The 27,231-nt window shown below is 43.0% G+C and overlaps 1 protein-coding gene across 5 annotated transcripts in view; it reads right to left on the reverse strand.

Annotated features, from left to right (window-relative positions):
- ARHGAP10 (Rho GTPase activating protein 10) overlaps positions 1 to 27,231 on the reverse strand; it is a 241,199-nt gene that overhangs the window by 66,139 nt on the left and 147,829 nt on the right. For 4 of the 5 annotated variants that reach the window (XM_054030633.1, XM_054030631.1, XM_054030634.1 and 1 more), the window contains 4 exons: positions 17,928 to 18,015; positions 13,572 to 13,630; positions 10,514 to 10,619; positions 9,697 to 9,856 (listed from right to left, as the gene is read on the reverse strand). In XM_054030633.1, coding sequence (XP_053886608.1) covers positions 9,697 to 9,856; positions 10,514 to 10,619; positions 13,572 to 13,630; positions 17,928 to 18,015 — 413 coding nt within the window. Of the gene's footprint in view, positions 1 to 1,375; positions 2,120 to 9,696; positions 9,857 to 10,513; positions 10,620 to 13,571; positions 13,631 to 17,927; positions 18,016 to 27,231 lie in introns of those variants that run through there. The other variant, XM_054030636.1, reaches the window with a different exon arrangement.

The following is a 27,231-nucleotide window of genomic DNA, read 5'->3' on the forward strand; positions in this document are numbered from 1 at the left end:
TGACAGGCTGCTTTCAGACTTTGAGACTATTTTTTTTTTTTTTACACTGATCTGATGATTTACACTATTTTTATTTCTTGGAGCCATGTACTACAATTCCCTGAACCATGCTCAGTTCTTTTTGATCTCAGCAGCTGTTGCACAATTGGAACAAGATCACATACACAGCCTCCTCTCTGTTATAAGCTACTTTTTAAGACTCACAAAATAGAAGATTTTTAAAAAATGAATGCACTGATTTGTTTTCAGTGAATTGCTACATATTGAAGCTGCCTTTCCACCAGGATCCCCCTGTACAACAATTATCTAGTGGGACCCATTGCCATAGGCAGGAGTGCCGCCAGCTTTTCTGTCGCCCTAGGTGACAGAAGGGCCCGCCCCGAAATACCGGCGCGGTCGCCGCCCCCCAAATTGTAGCACCCTAGGTCACCTAATGGGTTGCGTCGGCCCTGTCCATAGAATGAAGAAAGGACTTAAAAAACCCAGCCACTCCCTGGCCAGTCTAGAAGACTCCTTGCTAGGTTGCCCTTCACCAGGGTACAGCATAATTTTTTTGGGGGTGGAAGGGTTGCTTTTCGGAGTCCCGATCTAGCAAAGCTTTTAAGCACATGTATAGTCCCACTGATGTCACTGATTACTCATGTGCTTAACACTAAGCATAAGCTTAAGTGCTTTGATGGATTAAAATCAAAGTATTGCTGTAAAATCTTCCCTAACCAGCAGCAGGGTGCATGAGCATATGCCAGAACAAGAGGCATTCAGAATGGGCTGTTTCATGAAGCTCTGCCACAATCCCAATCTTCATGGCAAAGGGGACTTGGGGTGGTACATCAAGTTTTCCAACATTGAGACAGGTCTGTTAAGTCTAAGGTTCCCTCCCTCCCCCCCCCCCCTTCTTTGAGGATCCGCTTACACACTCCTCCTTGAAGACTGGTAAGGGAGGAAAGCTTTGCCTTCAGAGATGGCTTTATCAGCCTGTCCTAGAGGTTTTGAGCACTCTGCTGCAACAGTGGCCTATCAACAGAAATTAGAAGTGTTGCTAAGAATGCTGCTTTGTGGCCACACCTTACCAACTCTACAGTCTTGAGCAGATCTTCACCTCTCTGCTTCGGTTCTCCCATCTGTAAAAAGGGCTAATTTCCCTGACTCCTATCATGACTATTGTGAGGATTAATGTCTGTAGAGTGCTTTTAAGACAAAAGAGTACTAAGTTTTATTTTTTTAAATAATTACTAGCTTGACAGATAAAAATATTAAAATACTACCCTATATTAAACTACCTTTTAATTTTAAAATAAAAATACTGTGGCATGTCTACTTTAAAACTAAATGATGAAAATACATTCAAATATTGGTACTTCACTTTAATGAGTTCCCCATATGAACAGACTACAATACGACATATAAAGATACATTTTAAGCTACATAAAATTCAGTTAACTACCCTTAACATTTATAAAGCTGAAGAAGGAAAAAGAATGAATACATTCTTCACTCTTCCAACAGCAATTAAATTTTCTGAATTCTTCGGAGGAGTCTCATTCTTTCCTTACTCCTCTTCTCCTCTTTGCTCTCTTTCCTTAGTAGACTCTGGTTTCCTTCTTTCCTTATGGAACTCTTGTCTGGCCCTTCTTTCAATTTTTTTCCTTTGTAATCTTCATTTTCTCCTGTTTTTGCCACTTCTTCTTGCTATTCTGTCCTCCCCTCATCGTTCCCCCATACTTAAACTTATCTATTCTCTTCTCACTGAGACTTTTCCTCTTTTCCAGCATTTTCCCCGTCGTATTTTCTTTTTCACTCTTTTTTTATTTCAGTTTTTTTCTTTTAATGGAAGCTTATTTTGGGGTTGAGGAACCAAAATGCTCCACATTAAGGTATGCCTCAATGGCACACAAGTAACACTTTTGGATGGTGACGGTTACATTCATTTCACTGGACAGTCTTTCCAATGACAGGCCAAAACATTATGCTGCTTGGTGACAAGGATGTGTACTCTCTTCATGTTGCCAGGCAATGCAAGAACAGTCTTCCTGAGCGTAGGTTCATATATCTCCAATGGCACTCAGGAGCAGAGACCATTAGGGCAGTTATTGCTAGGAACTGCTAGCCATTGCAACTCCTGCGGAAAAAGTCAAATAATAGTCTTTAACCCGCCAAGAGAAATAAAAGGAGACACACACCAAGGCCTCTTTCACGAAAGGCTGATATTATTATTGGTCATGTTTACTACGGTAGTACTCAAGGACAAGCAAGAAGTGATCACTATTGTGCAAGGTATTGTGCAAACCCAAATTAGTAGATGGTTCTCGCCCTAAAGAGCTTACAAGCTAAACAGAAAAAACAGGCACAGCATGGGGTACAGGATATGTCTTACACACAAGCAGAGTGAACAATGTGATGGCAGAAAACCTCAGGTTAGTTCCATGATTTTGGGGTGATGGCAATCAGATAAATGGAAATAAGCGTGAAGGAAGAGGGGACACTGAAGGGAAAGGGGATATGAGGGGACAGGACAAGGGTGAAGAGGGTTAGAAGTGCAGGTTTGGAGTGAAATTGAGGTGAAATGATTGTGAGGGAGGGGGAAAGAAAGGGTTGAAGCAAACAGCCAATCAGCACAGAACAGAGGAAGTCCAGAAAAAGTTCTCTAAATGTTTGATGGTCCCTGCCTTCTGCAGCTGGTCCTACAAGCTAGAGTCTGGGGTAGATGCCAGTGTGTCAAAAGTAGAGTGTGCCCTAATACCCTCATTTACATTCGACAAATATTAATATTGAACTCATCTTTCCTTAATGCCCATTCACCCCTTGTATCCTTAATCTCATTTTGATTCTAATGCCGGCTACTGATCCCTCAGGTTCCTGTAGCGGCAGCAGTCATTGCTTCCACAGTCTCAGTACTGGTCTACTTTAATTTGATACACCCACCACTACAAAGCTACTATAATTGGCTTGCCACCACCACTTGGAAATACATATAAGGTCTGTAAACAAGGTGAAAGCTGCACTGATTGTTTTCCAGCTAGCAGAAAATAAAGTACTTAACAAAGCTTCAAAAATAGCTTCTGGATTAAGCAAGATATTCTTATTCCAGGGCAAGTCCCAGAGTCAGTTTTCTTCACACATAAATTGTATAAGAGTTCTCTAATTAAGATTCAGTTGAGTGATGATGGCTGTTACTGCACCGTTATTTCAAAGTTAGTAACCTAACTAATTATTTCTCTTACTAAGGGTATGTCTACACTACGAGAGTAGTTCGATTGTACTTAAATCGAATATGTGGAATCGATATTACAAAGTCGAACATGTGTATCCACACTAAGGACAGTAATTCGACTTTGTGAGTCCACACTAACGGGGCAAGCGTCGACATTGGAAGCGGTGCACTGTGGGCAGTTATCCCACAGTTCCCGCAGTCCCCGCTGCCCATTGGAATTCTGGGTCGAGCCCCCAATGCCTGCTGGGGAAAAAAATGTGTCGAGGGTGGTTTTGGGTAACTGTCGTCATCCAACCGTCTCTCACCCTCCCTCCCTGAAAGCGCCAGCGGGCAATCAGTTCGCGCACTTTTCTGCTGAGTGACAGTGCGGACGCCACAGCACTGCAAGCATGGAGCCCGCTGCAACCATCGCTGCAGTTATGGCCGTTGTCAACACCTCGCACCTTATCATCCACCTTTTCCAGAGGCAGATGCTGACAAATCGGGCGAGGAGGCTACAGCAGCACGGTGAGGACATGAAGTCTAAGAGTGGCACAGACCTCTCACAAAGCACGGGACCCCGCGCCGTGAACATCATGGTGGCAATGGGTCATGTTGATGCTGTGGAACGGCGATTCTGGGCCCGGGAAACAAGCACGGACTGGTGGGACCGCATAGTGCTGCAGGTCTGGGATGAATCACAGTGGCTGCGAAACTTTCGTATGCGGAAGGGAACTTTCCTGGAACTTTGTGAGTTGCTGTCCCCTGCCCTGAAGCGCAAGGACACCCAGATGCGAGCAGCCCTGACTGTCCAGAAGCGAGTGGCCATACCGCTCTGGAAGCTTGCAACGCCAGACAGCTACCGGTTAGTCGCGAATCACTTTGGCGTCGGCAAATCTACCGTGGGGATTGCTTTGATGCAAGTAGCCAACGCAATCGTTGAGCTACTGCTCTCAAAGGTAGTGACTCTTGGAAACGTCCAGGTCATCATAGATGGCTTCCCCGCGATGTGATTCCCAAACTGCGGTGGGGCTATAGATGGAACTCACATTCCTATCCTGGGACCGGACCACCAGGCCAGCCAGTACATTAACCGAAAGGGCTACTTTTCAATGGTTCTGCAAGCACTGGTGGACCATAGGGGACTTTTACAAACATCAACATAGGATGGCCGGGCAAGGTTCATGACGCTCATGTTTTCAGGAACTCTGGTCTGTTTAGATGGCTGCAGGAAGGTACTTACTTCCCGGACCAGAAAATAACTCTTGGGGATGTGGAGATGCCTATAGTGATCCTCGGGGACCCAGCCTATCTCCTAACTCCCTGGCTCATGAAGCTATACAGGCGCCCTGGACAGTGAAAAATAACTCTTCAACTACCGTCTGAGCAAGTGCAGAATGGTGGTGGAGTGTGCTTTTGGACGTCTCAAGGGGAGATGGAGAAGCTTACTGACTCGCTCTGATCTCAACGAAACCAATATCCCCATTGTTATTGCAGCTTGCTGTGTGCTCCCACAATCTCTGTGAGAGCAAGGGGGAGACCTTTATGGCGGGGTGAGAGGTTGTGGCGAATAACCTGGCTGCTGATTACGCCCAGCCAGACAGCCGTGTGATTAGAAGAGCCCAGCAGGACGTGCTGTGCATCCGGGAGGCTTTGAAAACTAGGTTCCTCAGTGAGCAGGGTAACCTGCGACTATTAAGTTTGTTTAAAGAGAAGCTGAACCTGCCCCCGTTTCTTTACCAACTTACTGTTGACTATCCTCTCCAGCTAAATTCCCCGTTCACCCCGTCCCCCCCCACTTCCAACACACGCTTAAAAATAAAATAAATGGAACTTTGTTAATGAACACCGTTTTCTTTATTACGGATTTCGCGGTAAAGTGTTGAAACTCGGACGCAGACTGTGGTGGGGAGCGGGCGTAGTGATGGAAAGAACACTTCTAAACTGGAGGAATGACAGGCTCCTGCTCCTAGAGTGGTCCGCAGTGGTGGACTGGTTGTTTCAATGGATCCTGCCACCCCTCCTTTTCGGGACTCTGTGTGTGGGGGCTATGTGACTTTGTGGAGGGGGAGGATGGTTACAGATCCCCTGCTGCATGGCTCTGTGATCCAGGATAAAGACCGCTGCATAAGATCTCTAAACGCCCTCCCCCGCCACAAAGTCACATAGCGCCCCCCCCCCCCGCCCCCCGAACATGAAAACCACCTCCCAGACTGACCAGGGTGCCTAGTGACTGCAATGTGTGTGTGACCTTCTGCTGAACCTGCCCCCGTGTCCGTACCCTGGTAAAGGTGACTGTCCTCTCCAATTACCAACCCCCTTCCCCCCCTTCAAACACACTCTCCCCTAAAAGAACATGATGGAAACAGTAATTAACAGAAACGTATCTTTTATTACCAACTACACAGTTAGGGGATGAAACTGGGACGGGGGCTAGGGTGAGGCAGGAAGGAAGGGACACAGTTAGGGGATGAAACTGGGACGGGCGCTTGGGTGAGGCGGGAAGGAAAGGACTTATCAAATTTTTGGGAATGAGAGCCTTCTGGTACTTGAGCAGTCTGCAGGGGTGGAGTCTATCTCTAACCGCCTTCCCCCGCCACAAACTCCCATACCCCCCTCACCCAAAGTCCCAAGAAGGAGGGGGGCAGGGACCAGGAAAACTGTCACTCCACCCCTGCAGACTGCTCAAGTACCAGAAGGGAGGGCATTTAGAGATCTTATGCAGCGGTCCTTATCCTGGATCACAGAGCCACGAAGCAGGGGATCTGTAACCGTCCTCCCCCGCCACAAAGTCACATAGCCCTCACACACACAGTCCCGAAAAGCACCTAGGACAAACTAATCATGATAAACCGGACATTGTTAGATTCTTTTGCAGTAGTTGCATTACCAAGGACTAAAACGTTAAGCGCCTAGGGCAAACAAATCATGAAAAACCCATTGTTAATATTCCTGTTCTGTTCAAAATAAATGTTTACATATTTAAAACACTTACCGACTGATCCTTCCCCTGATTCAGGGTCTGGGTTAACGCCTGGGGACGGTTGGTAGGGGATCTCTGTGAGGGTGATGAAGAGATCCTGCCTGTCTGGGAAATCAGCGTTGTAACCGCTGTCGACTGCCTCGTCCTCCTCCTCACCTTCCTCATCTTCCCCGTCCGCTAACATCTCTGAGGAAGCGGCCGTCGACAATATCCCATCCTGAGAGTCCACGGTCAGTGGTGGGGTAGTGGTGGCGGCCGCACCTAGAATGGAATGCAGTGCCTCGTAGAAACGGCATGTCTGGGGCTGGGATCCAGAGCGTCCGTTTGAATCTTTGGTCTTCTGGTACGCTTGTCTCAGCTCCTTGATTTTCACGCGGCACTGCGTTGCATCCCGGCTGTATCCTCTCTCTGTCATGGCTTTGGAGATCTTCTCGTAGATCTTTGCATTATGTCTTTTCAATCGCAGCTCCGAAAGCACAGACTCATCGCCCCACACAGCAATCAGATCCAAGACTTCCCGATCAGTCCATGCTGGGGCCCTCTTTCTATTCTGAGATTGCATGGTCACCTCTGCTGGAAAACTCTGCATAGTTGCCAGTGCTGCTGAGTTCACCAAGATGTCCAAACAGGAAATGAGATTCAAACTGCCCAGACAGGAAAAGGAATTCAAATTTTCCAGGGGCTTTTCCTGTGTGGCTAGTCAGAGCATCTGAGCTCGGACTGCTGTCCAGAGCGTCAACAGAGTGGTGCACTGTGGGATAGCTCCCGGAGCTATTAGCGTCGATTTCCATCCACACCTACCCTAATTCGACATGGCCATGTCGAATTTAGCACTACTCCCCTCGTTGGGGAGGAGTAGAGAAATCGAATTTAAGAGACCTCTATGTCGAACTAAATAGCTTCATTGTGTGGACGGGTGCAGGGTTAATTCGATTTAACGCTGCTAAATTCGACATAACCTCCTAGTGTAGACCAGGCCTAAGACTGAGTTGTTGCAATCCGTCAACAAAGCTGCCCATACAGCAGTGCTTAGAGAATGTTAATGATGCTTAATGACAGCTTGACAGCATCATAAAAGGTGGCGCAGTTTTATCATTATTCACTGACTAAAACCTACTGAACCCATTGAATTTGGGCTAGAAAAACTGGTTCAATATTCACTTCTGAAGTTATGGTCTGTTTTTAAATACTGAATTGAATTTGATGCCAAAGAAAGGAGGGTTTCCTCTATAGAATGCTAGAGACATGCATTGTGCAGGCAGAAGCTGGGTAAGTGTTACTTCAAACTTCTCACTGCACCTCAGTCTTGACCCTACAGAATTACTACTATCCCAATTTTAGATTCTCTAAAGCAGAAGCTGCTAATCATTAGCAAGGAGAGAGATTTACAACTGAATGAAATGTCACATCTCTACATGTTTAACATGCCAGGATTGTACCTACAGCTGGCAAACTGTCTCCTGGGATTTTACCAAGGTTATAAATAAAATAAAAATAATGTAAGTCTCTTTGGAAAGTCTGACACATGTAGAAGTTTTGTTATTAAGAAGATTATCTATGCAAAAATGAGCACCTTGCTGCCAATACACTTGTTTGCCTATACTACCAACTACTTGTTGAGAGCCAGTGAAAGAAGATTCGTTTTTAAAAGAAAATGTGTTTAGTCTGACTATAATGGCTGTGACACCCCTACAGGTGTCTGCCTGCCCATTTAGCTATCATACACTGAGTCCACCCTTCACTGGTCTTGGAGATTCCTGTCAGTCTGGGGGACAGCAACACTGTGCACAACAGAGAAGTGGACCCTTGCTGGCAAGGGTAATGGTAGAAACTAAAAGCCCCTTTAGAAAAATATATAAATGATAGCCCTTCAAGATCCTAAGGAGGCATAAAAGATTGAGTTGTGTAAGCTGATACAGTATCACTTTGATGTACTTTCCATTCCCATCTTCTCTGCTACGCTTCTTTTCACAGGGAACGAGAAAAGCCACTACAACTGCTGGTTCAAACATTCAACCAGTGTCCAGTTTCTAAAAAAAATACACTTCTACCCCGATAGAACACTGTCCTCGGGAGCCAAAAAATCTTACCGTGTTACAGGTGAAAACGCGTTATATCTAACTTGCTTTGATCCACCAGTGCGCGCAGCCCCGCCCCCCTGGAGTGCTGGTTTACCGCGTTATATCCGAATTCACATTATATCGAGGTAGAGGTGTATAAGCAGCTGAGATGGCAAAGAACCAGCCTGGTTTGCCAACGGTGTGTTGTTTAGGGATCTAGATAAGCAGGAATTAAATGGACCACGGCTTGGATTCAGCCTTTATGTACCAGTATGGGGAAGCCTTTTTATTTTTGGTCTCCAGAATTGAAACTCTCTATATATTAGTTGTTACAGTTGCTGAGATAGCGTCAAAAAATATGAACCAAGTGTTATGAACCAAGGGTTCCTTTGCAGAACCGGAAACAATTGTTCTAAGGGGTGCAGGCTGTCCCATTCATCTGAATGGAGACTAACTCAGATAGCTAATGATGTTGACATTTCAAGTATTAACTATTTCACTGCTCAAAGCACATAAGAAAGGAGAGAGAAGATCATATTATTAATTTCTGCACAATTTACTGTGTCCGCTCATTTTGACAATGTGAGTGGGAAGGCTTGGGATTTGCCACATCTTTCTCCCAACCACTCCAATCAATAAGGAATTGTACCCAGTAGGAGCCCAACAGAGCCAAGCAGGGCATCTGAGGCCTCACAAAAGGGGGATTAAATTCAAGATGCCAAGCTGGGCCCCAAAGACTCACTAAGGGGAAGTCAAGCAGGGGATGCCTAGTAGAACCCCTGGGTGGGTTTAGACTGCAATGATGGGAAGTCAAGAGAGGATGCATGATGATATTTTGAACGTCTGCTCTGAGGAACATTGTGTGGGGTACTTTAACCAACAGCAACAGCTTCCATTGTAACTTTTACACTAGAAAAGCAAAGACTTGAGAAAATGAAAACATATTTTAAATGAGATTTTTTTAAATAAGAATATTATTGATGCCTAGCTCTCAAACAGTGCTTTCTTCCTGTAAAGCTAAAAGTCTGAGTCCTGTTTTACAGGTGAGGAAAACTGGCACAGAAAGGTTAAGTGATATGACCAAGGTCAGGCACAATTAATGGTAAAGCTGAAAACAGAGCATAGGTTCTCTCACTTCCAGTCTGCTGTCACATCCAATAGACAGAAGGCACCCCTTTCTTTGTGCATGTGCAAGTGTTCATGAAAACTCATGTGTATACAATTAGCACAGATGTATGTGCATTCTGAGTAAATATACATCTAAATGTGCTTGATGTGTATGTTGATAGATCAATTTACATACTCAAAAATGACAATTATAGGGGCAATGGGGCACATGTGAAAAATCTGTATGTACATATGTAAAATCATATGCCCGTAAGATGTAATGTTTATTTCATGCCACATTCTATGCATAATAATAATGCTATCGAGCAAATTTTTAAACAGACACAGAGTCTCACCTTCTCATGGTTTTCTATAAGGATTTCCACCACGATATTCTGAAACTTTAGGTCCATAATAGCTGCCACAGTTTCTTCCTGTGGCCTCATTAAGGTTGGTCCAAATACTACTCCTAAATTTGCTACAGTCATTAGATTTTTCTTGGCATGGTCTGCAACGCTTTTTCAAAAGAATTGGAAGAAAAAAAACAGGAAACAAGTTATGAAAAATTGCCAATACTCTTGGAAACTGAAGTATACTTTACAAATGAAAACATTACATTTCCCTAATCCATATTTTAGAAGTTTGTACAAAATAAAGTTTCTCCACATAAAACCACGTTGAATTTTGGAAAGTAGGAAACCCATTCTTCCATCTGCATTTTAAGAAGAAACAAAAGTCGTCATTTATTGAACTTAAATGTGTACAATGCACTTAGCCTTGGACTTTGGTAAGTGTGAAACCAACTTAATTTTGCTAACAAACCTCTAGTATTCTCTTTGCCAGAATTTGCAAAGAGAAAGTATAAATTCACTTTCTCACTTCAATCAAGCCCTCAATTGCTTGCAGAATTGCTAAGTAAATACTTATATGACTTCATTAACAGATTAGATTTCTGCTCTCTTTTCCAAAACACACATAGCACGAGTCAAACTTCTCATCTTCTTCCATAGGTTTGGTGCCTGATACTGTGTCTAATACCATCACGACCAGCCTTGGTGCCAACCACAGTCAATGTGCCCAATTGTAGATAAAATAGAAAAAAAAATTTGAGGGGGGGGGGGAAAGAAGGGGGAGAACTCTCTGAAAACTAATAAAAGAAGCCATGGTGCTTACTTTGCTAAATGTTTCACCAAAATGTCCAGCATCTCTTTGTTCTTCTCTGGAAGTTTATGAACCAAGAAGTGGATAGCGTTAACTCTGGTCTCAGGGCTGCCACTTTCTACATAACAGAAACAAGTAACTGTATCTCAAAGATAGAAATCCTGCCCCACCCATACACACCAACCCCAAAACAAAACATTCCTAGCATACTTTGGTTTTGCACTTGTATATCTCCAAATAGAGCAGAACTCAATACATGCACGTTGTGTTCCAAGTCGTCCTGTTCTAGCACTATCTGCCCATTTCTTATTTTGTGAAGTGATTTTCAATTCACTTGTAAATGGATGCCTCTTTCTGCTCATCTATATTTGTTAAAAAAAGATGCAGATATTCTACTGCATCACACACATGCTTAGAAAAATACTGCAAAGCAAGGGGTTATATTACTAGCTACAGCATCTCATTGTGAAAACCAAGTGTGAAAGGATGCTTCTTTATCCTTTTGACATAGCTTATTAATTATCCTTATCGTTTACATTGAGTTTTGTTGGTGCTAGACAGCTGTTGACACTGCTTCAAAATACCTTGCATTAGAAACTACACCGGAAAATAACATTCAGAGAGGACTAAAGGGTTCAGGAGAGAAAAACGAACACTTTTTAAAGATGTAGGCCAATAACCCTGATAAGGCTGCAGAGTTAGATTACCAGGATAAAGGATTATTGATATCAACTACATCTCTCACTGTTGGCAGTGGTGTAATTGGTAGCACAGCTGGGTGTAAAGATGCAATGGCTTCCTTGTACATAGCAAACAAACAATTTAGGCCACACAAGGACTTAAATAGCTGAAAAAGATTTGTAAGATGTGAAAAAAATAAATCAGTCTTTTTTTATTTTACATTATTGTTTCTCTTAATAGAACTAAATCTGAAGAATGGATTGTAGTAAGATGTGTGTAAGACCATATCATTTTGTAAGTTAGTACTGAAGGCAAGGTACATAACAGAAAACCATTATGGGCATTAGGACATACAGTGAACCTGAGAAGTTCTGAAACCACCACTACTACTACTCTGACTGCACTATCCTAAATTTATTCCAGACCTCAGGTATTTACTGAAAAAAAAAAAAAAAAAAAAAAAAAAAAAAAAAGCCATTTTTGCTAGGTGTTTCTTTTAATAGATTTGGAAACATTTTTGGTAGAGAACATTCTTGGTGGAACTTCACTGAGGAAAATGCCACCAGCAAGCCAACAGTTTTACTTCTGGTCAGCCAAATTCAGAGAGCCCCAAAAAACAATCCAACTCTCTTCAAAGTAAAAGTCCTTCAGAGTACTGTGGAATCCTGAATGCCAGATGAAGTGACGCTTCATCAAATGAATTATGTGTCACTGTCAAGGGCTACTGATTGCCCCAAACAATACTTGTTAAGAAAATGGGGTGGACTGCATTCTGCTGCAATTTAATTCCTTATTATCTACTACAATTTTATACCTTATTATCTACTATCCCATTCCTTATTATCTACTACAATTTTATACCTTAGGTTAGAAAGATACTTAGAAGCTGCTTTTTTTTTTTTTTTTTTTTTTTTTTTTTAAATGGAATGGCTGAATTTAATGTAGTGTTGTTCAAGTTTCTTCTCCTTGCTTGACAAGTTTAGCCATTGCACATATGGGCTTATGCAATTTTTTAGTACTTGTGGATATTGTATTCTTAAAACCAGTAAACAAACATCTTCCAGTAGACCTAATAAAATTGGGGGTGTGTGTGGGGGGGAAGAAATATAGAAAACTTAAACTGTTATTTCCTTTGGGGAAAGGGAATGTTTTAAATCCTATCGCATGTAACTCTGTATGTATTCATTATTTATGTAAATGTCTTGAATTCTACTAAACTCTTCACCTCAATTACACTGTATGGCACTGAATTTCAAGGCTAACTATGCAATAAGGTTAGAAAATATTTCCTCTTTGTTGTCACTTGTGAATTCTGCGAAAAAACATCTATCTAGTTTTATCAAATCCAATCACCACAATAATGGTGTAAGCAAGTATATACATGCACTCACACACACCCCTACCTAAACCTGTTCAGTAAAGTTTTATCTCTTTTTTGAAATATGAAAATACTCTAGCAAGGATTAGAAACTAGCATTCTGCTGTTTTTTCCAATCTTTAATACTAGTCAAAAAGATAAAGTAAAATTTTGAGGACAATTGTTTTTAACTTCAGTTCTCATGGATTGCCAGAAGTGCCACAGGCTGGAAAACAAATCAGCTAAATATTTGTTGGCTATTCTGTCAACATTTTTTCTTATGCAATTTCTACTCCTCAGACAATTTACATTAGAAATCATGCAGCTGAACTACAACTCCTGCTCTACCTTCTCTAAATCTTTACTTTAACTGCCACAGTTTAATTTGGCCTGTACATTCCTTTCTTCTAGTAATATATGAGGCACCTTTAGGCCAGCTTGGATACAAGCCTCCCAGGGAGATGGGTCTGAAAACAAGGATCAGGTGGCAGTCATTTTTATGATCCAAGGGAGCTTGTCTCCCCCCTCCCCCAGTATACTGTATCCTACTAAATTTCATTTCTTTATAAATGGCATAAGGAGATGAAAATATTACCGTCCCAAACTACTGCAAGAAAATTGGGTATATAATATTCACTATGGTATAACTGGTATAGGAAATAAATCTAGAACTTTAAAATTCTAACTAAAAAATTCATATAATCAAAACAGAGTGAAATGCACTAAGCCAAGCAAAAACTTGCCCCATGGAGTCTATCAATATACAATGCATTTATGTATCTATGAACATACATATGCTTATACATATACAGATCTCTATAGATATTGCATTGACGGCATACCCCTATTTAACTTCATATTAACATACCCAACTTTCTTTTTTTAAAAGGTTCCAATTTTTTCCTATACCTCTGCTATTTATTCAGTTGAAATGAGCAATTTATCTGAGACTACATTTTCAATGTCTGCTCCTCAGTGCTGAAACAGTGCTATTATAAAATAGTTCTATTTGAACTGTAGTCAAATATTTACTGGCAGGAATGATGAACTCTCTGTGCAACTCATACGTCATTAGGGGCTCTGGAAGACTTCTGGAAGACAAAGACGACATGGAATCACTAAATACAGTAAGCTCATGTACATTTGTTTCTATTCGCATTTATTCCGAGCAGGAAAGTCTTTCAATATGATGCAATATCACCTTCCACTGGGGAGAGCACCCGTGGGGGCAGCTTGCAGGATTTCAATGATTTATAGTACAAGCTGAAGTGTGACATTTAAGAGCACAAAACTAGGAAAACAACATGGTTAAACCCAAGACCTAAACTCCACCAGTTGAAGTGAGGCCTCCAATATAGTATAAACACCTTCCGTTCATTTTGAGATTGCCTTACAGATTAATAAAATATAGGCATGCTGGGTAACTAATTGTTCATCAGTTTCTTTTAAAAATATGCTCACTGAAACTGAATGATGTGGATCTGTGTCCACTTTAAGGGACCCCTGCACAATTGGGTTACAAGGGTGGGGAGGAGAAATTTATCTAAACGGAGCTAAGGGAGGAACAGGATGTGGCCAAACATGTATCCACTCCAGTTGTACCCCCCCATCCCCGGGGCGGGGTGTCATATCCTGTGCATTCCTGGAGAAGCCCTTACTTTAATCAATCATGGGATAGTAACACCCACCTTCCCACCGATGGGATTAGAACAGAACTATTTTTTTCATGATCTGCTGGGGGCATTGCACTAGTCATCTTTTTATTTCAGGGCTGGGAGGAATTTTTCCCTCATCACCTGACTGGCCAAGTCAGAGTGTTATTTTTGTTTTTTTTTTTTGCCTTGCTAGAACCTTACCATCGCCCTATCTCAAATGAGGGTTAAGGTAGGTTACAGAAAGCCATTTTTCTGGTCACTGTATAATTTCCCTGTGATGTACCTGCACTGGACATCTGCCCCACACTTACATAATGAATTGCAACATCATAGCCTAACTCCCTTCCCTACTCACCATAACAAAGCCCTCCCTAAACCTGCTGTGGGGAAGGTGAACTCCCCTGCCCCCACACTCCACCTAGGCCAATCTAGTGGTGAGGGAAAAATTCCTTCCCTGTTTCTCCTCCCCACCCCCAAAAGGAACAGCTAACCTGATGCCCACAGCAGGTCCTGACTAAACCTGGCATTTTGCCACCTCATGGGGCAAGAGGGTCGGTGCTGCTCTACCTGATCCAGAGAAAAGGGGCTTCTCCCACCAGGATTTGAACTCTCCAGACCTTTCGATCCCTGAGGATCAATCAGCATCGCCATGCTGACCCACTCCCCACTTTTGCAGCAGCTTCTAAGCCTTGCTCCCTCTCCTAGCTGGGAAGTGCTATACCTTCTCCCCCGACAAGCTGGACAACAGTCTTCCACCCCCCACTTGGAAGTAGACTGGGGAATGCATCCCCTAAGGAAGCTGGGTTTGTGGTTTTTAACGACTGGTAGAAGACACACACACACCCCTTTTTCTACCACTCCTAACCCTCATACAAGAAGAGCGCGACAGGGTCTTAGACACAGTTTGGCTGTGTGCAGGCTGGGAAGGGGGAGGTCTGATAGCTGACCTCCCAATTAGGTGGAAACAATAAAGGAAAGAATGATGATCTGCACTGTACAATTTATTGCTGGATATTCCCAGATATTTTAAGTGAATAAAATTGTGGCCCAATTAAACCACATCCATTGCATCTCATCTTTCTTCCTGCATGGCCAGGACGATAGAGAGAGTCAGGTGGCCAGATGATTTAAAATAAGGATTTAAAAATAAGGAAGTGCAACAGAATATTTTATTACATCAGATGCAAAGGAATATATAAAACCTTCGACGGTAGAGCTAAATGAATAATTCACTGTAGTCTATCCATTCATATACCTTCTTTTTGGTTCATAGATATTAAAGAACAAATCATAATTTCCTTTAATTTATTTGAACATAAATATTTTATGAATTTTTGTTGTAAATTTAGTTAACTATGAACTGATCACAACCGTTCTTTGCAAGTATTTGCTATTTGAGTTGCGCAGGTTAGTGAGTCACAATGTAAGCACAAAACAACGAGGAGTCCTTGTGGCACCTTAGAGACTAACAAGTTTATTTGGGCATAAGCTTTCGGGGGCTAAAACCCACTTCATCGGATGCATGGAGTAAAATTGTGGAGAGAATAGGACTCCTCGTGGTTTTTGCTGATACAGACGAACACGGCTACCGCTCTGAAACCTGTCACAATGTAAGCACAAAGGATTGTGGGATTCAGGTTACAGAAAGAGAGACCTTTTCTTTCAACAGCATCATCTTTTTCTTGCAGTAAGTGCTGGAGAGCTGATAGCCATTTTCAAAACTCACTAGTGATTTAGGATGCCTCAATTTTTGGCTCTCTAACTTTCAGGCATTAAGGCAGGGGTGGGCAAACTCTTTGGGCCGAGGGCCACATCTGGGTCGGGAAATTGTATGCAGGGCCAGGGCAAGGTGTTGGAGGGAGTGCAGGGTGTGGGAGGGGGTGCGGTGTGCAGGAAGAGGCTCAGGGCAAGGGATTGGAGCAAAGGAGGGGTGTGGAGTGTATGAGGGGGCTCAGGGAAGGGGGTTGAGGTGCAGGAGGGGTGCAGCAGGGGTGTGGCAGGGAGCTCAAGGCAGGGGGTTGGGTTGCACAGGGGTGCAGGGTACAGCAGGAGCTCAGGGTAGGGGGTTGGGGTGCAGGAGGGGCGTGGGGTGTATGATGGGGTTCAGGGCAGGGAGTTGGGGTGCAGGAGGGGTGCGAGGTGCAGGCAGGGGGCTTAGGGCAAGGAGTTGGGGGGCAGGAACCAGGCAGGGTTCGGGCTCTGGAGTGGTAGCGGTGTGCACCAGGGCCAGGGCAGGCTCCCTGCATGCCTGCCCTGGCCCCACGCTGCTCCAGGAAGCGCTGCGGCCTCTGGGGGCAGGGAGGGGGGGGTGGAGGGCTCCGCGTGCGCTGCCCTTGCCATGACTCCAGGTACCTCCCCCGAAGCTCTCGTTGGCTGCAGTTCCCCATTCCTGGCCAATGGGAGCTGCAGGGGGCGGTGCCTAGAGACAAGGGCAACGCATGGAGCCCTCTCCCCACACCCGGGGGCCGCAGGGACATGGTGCCGGCCGCTTCTGAGAGCAGCACGGGGTCTGCAGAGCCACGGGGGGCAATTCCACAGGCCGGGTCCAAAGCCCTGAGGGGCCGGATCCAGCCCGTGGGCCGTAGTTTGCTCACCCCTGCATTAAGGGGTCTAATATCCAGGAAGTACTGAGTACCAACCATCTGAAAATCATGCCCCTTTAAAATGCCTCAAAATTGCAAGTCACATATAAAAAAATATTGTCCATCAACAAATAAAATTCTTATTAACTAACAGCAACCACAGAAAAATTTGACAAACTTTTTTAAAAAACTCATGTATATTGAGTTGACTTTATTCCTGTTTTAAAATTACTGTAGAAAATATCAGGATCTTCTGGATCAGCAATATTATTTTATTTTGTGCATTTAAATAAATATGTTTTCTCCTCCCTGAAGTCTATAAGCTATACTTCAAGAGCCAAGCTTGATACTGAAAAATGCCTCCATTATTTTTTAGTTTACTTTATTGATACCAGGAAAATTAATATAAAAGAGTTTGAATTTGAATTTAAATGGATTTTCATCATTGAAAACCCAGCACTGTTTAGGTCTCAGGAAAAACAAACAAAACAAAAATGTTTTGTTCATATTAAACTATAATGGACACACAAAAAGTTGTATATTCTTACATAATTCAGCTGAATATCTCAGAGAATCAGAAAACTGGTTTGCATACAGAACAGACCCAAACCTCTGAAGATGCACTTCTCTTACTTTTTCTCCTGGCAACTTTTACAACTCCTTGGGACCAGGAGAAGTAGCAAAATATAAAGCTAGTCAAATTTTTCAGATTTCAAAATGTAAACATAATTTCAAATTATTTTCAGTGATATTTTTGTGATTTCCCCCCCTCCTTTTTTGGACTAGCTCTACCAAAGTACCCTAAGAAATACTGTTGAACAGTCTAACCTGATTGGAAGCAGCAAATTTTGTAAGAAAGGCCAATTCTGCAGACCCAAGATTTCTAGAGAATCAGCCAAACACTTAGGTGTTTATCCCCTCTAAACATTTTGAAGTTTGTCAGTCACTAATCTTAATCCGCTCTTTGTGAAATTATGAAACTCCCATCCCCAAGCAAATATAGTGTCTTAAACAAATATGTGGATTTGTAGTCAGTGTAGACTTCCATCCAAACAATAGTAAAAACGAGTGACCAAAACAATAAAACATCATCGTCATCAATCTGTGCTAATTAGAGTTCAATTATGAATAGTTAACACATGTAACCTTACCTCAGGTACTGCTTCATAGCACTAGTAATCGTCTTCACTTCCCAATCTACAGAGTTTTCCAGATCAATTTCACTGCAGGTTTTTGCATCTAACAAATGACCATAAAGGAAAAAAAAATCTAAATCTGTACATACATAAAAGATTTTATCAAAGTTAAATTAATGGCAGAATGTGTGTATCAGTGAAATCAGACAACAATATTATAATAATCCTAAAGGAAACAACAAAATGCAAGATTCCTGAATGGAAGTATATCAAATTTGAAGTCAATAATTTAGAAACTTTTGTTAGTTTAAATCAAAAATTGTCCTCTACCTCTTAATATTAAAATGGAAGTAGGATTTAAAACTAAAATACATGTCTATCTCGTTGAAAAATTTACAAGTGCTTTTAAAACTATTTCACTGATTTTTCTCTCCTTAGTGATCAATACAATTAAACTAGACTTAATTTGAAATTTCTTTATTGAAGGTTTTTTTTTTCCAGACTCCCTTATTTAGAAGAGGCAGGGAGTTTTCCATATGGGGATATTCATGAAAAGATGCAGATCAAACTCACTTTAAAGAAAAAGCCACTGAGGAACAAATAAAATGATAGCCAATTACCCAAGATGTTTTGTGTCTTTAAGTACTTCAACTTTTTTTGATTACAGTCACTGTCAGCAACATGTCATAAACTATAACAATGGTAATTAACACGGATTACATTTTAATCAGTTCCTACAATTCAGAATTCATTTGTTACTGTGCTTGTTGGACAAACGACAGTTACATTTAAAAAATCAAATTAGGCACCCTGATTAAAGGTGCAGTCCTTTCTAACTGGGACTAAATAATTATGTTCTAAAGGCTGTGCCAACCAATTATTTCTGTAACTGAATATTCTCTCTCATTAAATCAATTATTTAAATCTTATTTTAAAATACCAGTCAGATAATATTTTCTGTCAACTTGCTACCAGCCAACCACCATCCAAAAACCTGAAGACTGTCTAAAATGGAACCTTTTATTTTCTTCTTTCCAACGTATTCCTGTGCTCTGAGAATCACGTTCTTTCCACTGAGAAGGAAATCTTTCTACTCACTTCATGGAATAAAAAGCAGCTGTCACATCAGAAACTAATGACTCTAGTGACTATGTTAGTAATCCACTATTAAATTTTCACTGTTTTCAAATAACTCCTCAATCATCACTGACTCTCCTTCACAATCAGAGGGTTCACTTGGTTGTGTGGAATTTGTTAATGACATATTTGAAATTCATACTTCAGAAAATACTGTGAATAATCATCCTTAAAATATTAGAATATTAGAAAGTATTTTCGCTTTTTAAAAATAGTAAAATTTGTGGGAGAGGATTCCATTATTCACTCCTGGGGCAAAACACTAGAACTTCTCAAAGATTACCCTCCTGTTAGCCCCACCCCAAAAAACTAGCCCTGAGACTACAAAAAGAAAAAGAGATCAAACAATTTTCTTGACTCTCTGGTTCTGCCTGTTGTCTTTTATTTAAACAGTTCCCTTTGTTCTACTTTACTGCTACATTCCACTGTGTCCTAAACATTTAAGGATCACATTTGCTAAGGGGACTCAATAGGATTTCGGCATTCATGCTAGCAATTTTGCACACACAGCTATTTGTGCATGCAAAAACTAAATGTACACACAAGAATGGCAGCTGCAGATGCAAATATTTGTGTGCACACAAATAAAGGTGTGCAGATTTAAAGACTTTTTGAAAATTCAGCTCTAAATCTCCTAAAATTTCTGATATTATGGAAATAGGGCTTATAAAAGCCATGAGGCTCATTGAGCTAGGTTAGGAGGAGGAGCTTTGTTTCTAGTTTTGATTTTAATATGGCCACTGTGGGAGTTTAAATGTATTATAATACACTGTATATAAAATAGGGTAAACAATGGATTCAGAGCAGTAACTTTCACAGCTGTTTTAAAATGTAGGTGGATTTGCAAAACTCTTTTCTATGCAATATGATGCCTGGCATTTTTCATGACAGCAACTGTCAGAAGTCAAAACTGAACCCATCAATAAAATATACAAGACTTTAACGGTCATCTCATCATAAAGTCACTTTATAAAAACATGTTTCTTTGTAGATTGTTGCACTTAAATAACACACTATTTATTCTGTGAATAGGTGTAAGGTCCCTTCTTCTCTATGATTTTAAGAGGAGCTGTGAATTTATGGTCCCCTTTGTGTAAAATTCCAGCTTTTTGTATTCTAACAAAGGAACCACACTCAAACTTTGGTTCCTTAGCACCCTGCCACTTGTCTGTGAAAGCCTTATACTTTGCTTGGTTCTGTTCAACCGTTTTTCTCACATCATCCTTGGTTGGGGCCTCAGGTCATGCCTTTATCAATCCAGCAATGTTCAGTTTAGTATTCATCTGTTTTCCATGCAGTAACTCTGCGGGTGATCTTTGCGTTGTGGCATGTCGTGTAGCCCGGTATGCTTGCAAGAAATCAGTAGTGAAGGGTATCCACAATCGCCCTTCCAGTTGAGCCATTTGCAAACTCTCTTTCAAACTTCTGTTAAACCATTCGATTTCCCCATTGGCTTGAAGGTAATATAGGGATGACCTCCTGTGTAAAATATTCTTCTCTGCTAGAAAAGTTTCAAACTCCAGGGAAGTAAATTGACTACCATTATCTGAAACCAGTTCTTTGGCATTACCTTCCCTGCTAAAAACTGAAGAGAGGAGCTTAATTACTGCAGCAGAAGAGATTTGTGATGTAAAATGCTACCTCAGGCCATTTACTGAAATAGTCTATTAAAGTGATGGCATAACGACAGTCAATTGGAGCAGTATCAAAGGGTCCTACAGAGTCAATTGCCACTTTCTCCCATGCAGATTCAGGAAGAGGAACAGGCTGTAATGGAGGGGTACATGTCACTGCTGTCTTATCATGCATTTGGCAAGTGACACAGGATTTTATGAATGCTTCAGTCCATCCCTGGCCACCAATACAGATTCCATAGTCGTTGTTTGGTTCTGACAATTCCTTGTTGAGTATCATGTACCAGGTGTATGAGTTTTGAATGTAATTCTTCTGGCACAAGTAGCTGGTGTGTACCTCGTAGCACACAGCCATTGAGCAAAGAAAGTTCATCACAAACTCTAAAATAAGGCAGCAAAACTGGGTCAAGGTTTTTAGGGTTACTGGGCCATCTCTTTGTCACAAATTCCCGTAGTTTTTGTTGAATTGGACACGCTGAACAAGCAGCTTGAAATTGTTCTCTTGTAACTGCACTAAGAGTGCTTGTAATAAGCGCAACTACTACATCCTCATCCTCCGGTGGATCATCTGATGAAGGCAAAGGCAGGCGAGAAAGGCAATCAGCTATCACATTTTTGTTTCCAGGCTTATATTCCAGTTCATAAATGAAAGAGTAGTCTTGCAGACCATCTAGCAATACGATATCCTGCTCTTCCCAGTCCTTTCATGGTGAGCAACGTCGTCAAAGGGCTGTGGTCTGTGCGCAACTTGAACGTGCGGCCCCACAGGTAAGTTCTCCATTTTTCAGTAGCCCAGACACAAGCAAGTGCTTCTTTTTCAACTGTAGAATATTTTCTCTCAGCATTACTTAGTGTCCTTGAAGCAAATGCAACAGTCCTCTCTGTGTTGTCCTCATGAAGTTGTGTGAGGACAGCCCCAAGTCCATAATCAGAAGCATCAGTAGTTACAGTTGTGGGCAATGCAGGACTGAAGTAGTGCAAGTACTGGACTATGTACAATCAAGTCTTTCACCTTTTCAAAACTAGCTTGTGCATCCGTTGTCCACACTAAGGTTGAACATCTCCGTAGTAATTCTCGTAGCGGTTCAATGATAGAAGCATAACTGGGAATGAATTTTGCATACCAGGAGGTAAGACCCAAGAAGGAATGCAAGGTTTGCAAATCTGCTGGAGGAGGAGCATTTGAAATTGCCACGATATGATCTGGATCAGGTTTTAGTCCAGCCTGTGAAATTGTATGCCCCAGAAAGGAGAGTTCAGTTTCTCTAAATTTGCATTTGGACCTATTGAGCTTGAGGCCTGCTTTGCTGATGCAGTTTAGTACAGACTGCAGGTTATTGTCATGCTCCTCAGTAGTATTTCCAAACACAATATCATCATCCAAATAGTACTGAACTCCATGTTGATTCTTCAGAAACAAAGACATTTTTTGGAAGGCACTTGGGGCTGATGCGAGACTGTATGGAACACTTTTAAAACAAAATAGTCCCTTGTGTAATAAATGCTGTGAGGTCTCGGCTATCTTCATGCAATATAACCTGGTGGTATGCGCTCTGCAAATCAAGAGTAGAAAACATCTTTGCTCCACGGAGTTCTGCAAATACTTCTATGTGAGAAAGAGGATGGTTGTCAATCACAATAGCTTTATTTGGCTCCCTTAAGTCCACACAAAGGCGAATGCCTCCACCCTTCTTCTGTGTCACTACTATAGGTGAAACCCATTCCGAGGAGTTAATCTCTTCAATAATGTCCTTTTGAACAAGTTTTCTAAGTTCCTCTGAAACAGCTTCCCTGACTGAAAATGGTAAGCGCCGTAATTTCTGTCGTACAGGCATCATATTATTCCGCATTTTAACTTTATGCAGAAACCCATAAGCACAGCCGAGTTTCTCCTCAACCTGGTGTTGGGTCCCAGCTGAAACTAGTGTGTGTACCGCAAGAGTGCTTTGCTGAAGAAGATCAATTAGTCCATTAACTACCCTGAGATTTAAAGCAGCCAATAAATCTCTGCCAAGGATAGGAGTGCCTTTGTGGACAATATAGAACTCTGCAGTTATACAGCAACCACCAAAAGTAACTATTGCTGGCAGGCAGCCATGTACTGGAATATGGTTTTTCAAATAGCACACCAAACTGAAGTTTAGGTTCAGTAAGAGGCACATATTTAAAGTAATGCCAATAGCTGGAATCAGGTAGTATAGTGTCCAACATTAGCTGAACAGAGTGTGATTTGCCTGAGAGTATGGTGGAGATGTTTACAGTGCACTTTATCTGTTCTGGAATATGTGCAGTAGTGGTTTTGTCCACGCTCAGCACAGTAAAATCTGGTATTGTAACTGCATGCACTTGTTGATTGAACTGGCTACTGCGACATACTTTAGCTAAATGCCCAATCTTTTTGCAATGATTGCACTGAGCTACTGTTCCTGGACATCCTGTGTGGCTTGCAAGGTACTGTGGGGATCCACAGCGAAAGCATGCTTTTACTGTATTTTGATAGGGTTACCATATGTCCGGATTTCCCCGGACATGTCCGGCTTTTTGGTACTCAAATCCCTGCCCGGGGGGAACTGCCAAAAAGCCGGACATGTCCGGGGAAATAGGGAGGCAGCATAAGCCAGGGTCCGACCGGCCCCAGCACAACCCGTCGGGTCCGCAGCACAGCCCAGCCACCCGGCTACATTGTAGCAAGCTCAGGCGAGGGAAGGGGAGGGGGGGCGCAGCCACAGAAAGCGGCGAAGGGGCCGCTGCTGCCCCCAGAGGCCGGACGGACCGCGCGCCCCAGCCAAGCCCGCAGGACCATGGGGAGGCCAGGCCCAGACAGCGGCTCGGGCTTCCCTCGCAGGCGGAGACTCCCCGGCCACTGGGGGACCCTTCCTGCGACCCCGTCACCCCGCGTGGCAGAAAGGAGGCTGCGGCGTGGGGCAGGGAGTGCGGCGTGTGCCAGGGCTGCAGGGACCTGTGCTGCCCCGGTCACCGCTGAGCATCCGAAGGCAGAGGCTGCCGGGTGAGTGGGGGAGCAGGCCAGGTGGGGGGGTGCAGAGGCTGCAGGGTGAGGAGGAGCAGGGCAGGCAGGGGCATAGAGGCTGCAGGGGCAGGGCAGACAGGGGCGCAGAGGCTGCAGGGCGAGTGGGGAGCAGGGGGCACAGAGGCGGCAGGGGGGTGCAGAGGCTGCAGGGCTAGGAGGAGCAGGGCAGGCAGGGGGCGCAGAGGCTGCAGGGGCGGGGGGGTGCAGGGGCTGCAAGGCGAGGAGGAGCAGAGCAGGCAGGGGGTGCAGGGGCAGGGCAGGTGATGGGGTGCAGAGGCTGCAGTGCGAGGAGGAGCAGGGCAGGCAGGGGCATAGAGGCTGCAAGGGAAGGGGGGTGCAGGGGCAGGGCAGGCGGGGGGAGCAGAGGCTGCAGGGGCGGGGGGGTGCAGGGGCTGCAGGGCGAGGAGGAGCAGAGCAGGCAGGGGCAGGGGGCGCAGGGGCAGGGCAGGCGATGGGGTGCAGAGGCTGCAGGGCGAGGAGGAGCAGGGCAGGCAGGGGCATAGAGGCTGCAGGGGAAGGGAAGGGCAGGGCAGGCGGGGGGAGCAGAGGCTGCAGGGCGAGTGGGGAGCAGGGCAGGCAGGGGCATAGAGGCTGCAGGGGAAGGGAAGGGCAGGGCAGGCGGGGGGAGCAGAGGCTGCAGGGCGAGTGGGGAGCAGGGAAGCACTTAGCAACCCCCAACCAAGATCAGAGCGGGAGGGAGGAGGGGGAATGTAGGGTGCTCAGAGGAGGGGGCAGAGTTGGGGCAGGGACTTTGGGGAAGGGGTTAGAATGGGGGCAGGAAAGGGATGGGGTTGGGGCGGGGCCGGGGGCAGGGCCGGGGCCGGAACCAGGGGCGGGACTTGGACCCCGTGGAGTGTCCTCTTTTTTAAATGTTTGAATATGGTAACCCTAATTTTGAATTTGCTGATTCAGTGGCTTTTCATTAGTTTTCCTCTTGCAATTGTTTGTCTGCAGTGATAGTGAACTTTTCTGCAAAGGAGTCACAGCCTGGACGGTGTCTCCTGTATCCCTGCTCATTATTTTGGCTTCAGCTGTAGCTGACTCAATCTGAGTAGCAATGGTTATTGCTTTTTCTAGTGTAAGTTGTGGTTCTAGAAGAAAGAGTTCTCTTACACGAAGCATGGTTGTTTTCTCAATGAGCTGGTCTCTAATCATCTCATCTGCCATATTCCCAAAGTCACAAGTTACAATCAGACTCCTCAGGGAAGCAATATACTGCATTATAGTCTCCCCTGGTTTCTGCTCATGCTGGCGAAATCTGTAGCGATTAGCTACTACATTCACTTTTGGCACAAAAAAGTTCTTTAATGCAGTGAGTGCAGTCTCATATTTATCATCTGCAAGGGGAAACGTGTAAAATATACACTGCCCTTCTGCTCCAAGGCAGTCGATTAGCAAAGCTTGCTTTCTTACTTCAGAAATCTCTGTTGCACTGATTGCAAGCAGAAAAGTCTCAAACATATGGATCCAGGCAGTAAAGGCAATTGGAGGCTCACATGGGCTTTGCAGAAAGGGTGCAGGTGAGTTCAGAGGCAGAAGATCCATCCTCATCGCCAAAATGTTGTATCAGCCAGGCAAGGTACTAACAAACTTCAACAGGACTTTATTTTTAAAGTGGAAACATTTTTCCAAGCTGCTGATGCACCCTCTGTAACTCTCACTCTGTGTCCTCAACTCCTCCCCCTCCTTCCTGTTTCCTGTCCTTTCAGACTCCCAACAGCCAGCGCTCCCAGTTCTAATAATTACAAGCAACATCTAAACACAGAATCTACACATTGCTACACCGAATCATACACAAAATAGTGAGTGGAATTGAGTATCCTGCTGGCTGTACTACAACAGTGCAGTCTGAAAGGCTTAAGACTGAGACTCCTGATACCTACAAACTAGTGACTCTGTATCTGTGTTTATAATAAGTTAGAAGATTAATTTAATATCCATTTCAGGCAAGAATGAGATCTTTGTTTACAAAATGTTAGCCTTTGCCATTCATATTTAAACAAGACTATTGTTGAAAATCAGAACAACATGCCACTATATAGGTTACAGACAAATTCAAGGAGTAAGTCAATTACAGAATGAACATACTGTCTGTTTTACAGAATTACATGTTTATTTATTTTAACTGAATTTAATTTATGATCATAAGCAAGGCTTGATTCCACAAACTTTTACTCTGGCAGGTGGGACTCCTTGAGAGTAAGGTATTACAGAAAAAGGCCCATAATTAAGATCTTTCCACCTTCCTTCCATATACCTCTTCTTCTGGTTCTCCTGGTTTTATGTCTTTTCCAAAAAGAGACAAAAAGGCTATATACTAACACCACCCATTCCTAGCATCTGAAGTCTATTTTAATCTTTTTGCATTCTGGATGCACATGCATTGGATGGTCCATGATAAATAAAAGTAGCTTGAAAACTCTTTGAGATCTTATTAAAAAAAAGGTAATACCCTGAAAGTTAAATCAGAGATAATCAAAGATGGGGTTTTGTTTTATTTTTAATGACACTGGAGGGAGGATTTTATCAAGGATACTTAAACTCAGAGACAACGGGGTATAGATTAATCAGATGTTTTAGATTCTTCTGCACTATAACAAACAGAAACCCTTCTCTAATCTTCCTTGAGACCACATAAAAGTAAGTATGCAAACAGGATCACATCATGATACTTTCAGTGAACTATTGGGAGAGGGGAGGGGCACCTGGCTATAGCATTACATGTTCTCTATTTGATGTTTCTTGCTGTCTTGACATTAATATAATCTTTCCATTCCAAATCATTACATGAATCTTGGAAAGGAGCAAAAAAGTGTTTCTAATTTAAAAATTAAGTAAAATCAGATGCTGGAATCCCCATTAAACTCTGCTACTGAACCACTGGAACCTGAGTCTATTTAATTTGGAACCACTCATGGTAAAGAGGAAAATCTGATTGCCAAAACTGCACATCCTACATAAACCAGTGAGTAGAAAAACAAAAACAGCCCATGGTAGCAAATGCATTCTAACGAGGTTCTTCAACTGATGACAGGTAATTGTTCCCGTGGTTAATGGCTAAAAAAAGGTTATTGCTTACTGAGTCTTTAATTCTAACACAGCTAAACAGCTATCAGAATCTGTTGTGTGTTGGTTGTTTATATTAATCTTGGTTTATGCTTCCTAACACTCCCTTCTTGTTACAACGCTTTAAAATACAGACAGGTTTACATGCATTGACAGAGTACCTCAGGGAATTGTTAATATTGATTAATTAAAGTAAGATATCATATAAATTACTATTTAGCAAGGTCATTATGACAGATTGATATGACATACAGGCCCTCAAGCCTGAAGTCTTATCATCACTCCTGAAGAGACAGCCTGCTTTAAAAAAAAAAAAAAAAAAAAAAGACATACAGGTGGCACTGAATTGACAGCAGCGTATAATATAAAAGCGCTTTGTCATTCACATAATGTCTGGGGTAATGAAATGAATTCACTTGCTGGTTTCCTCCAGTTTGCTGTGCCAAAGAACACT

This window comes from Malaclemys terrapin, chromosome 5 (genome assembly GCF_027887155.1).
Source record: "Malaclemys terrapin pileata isolate rMalTer1 chromosome 5, rMalTer1.hap1, whole genome shotgun sequence".
Classification (NCBI taxonomy): Eukaryota; Metazoa; Chordata; order Testudines; family Emydidae; genus Malaclemys; species Malaclemys terrapin.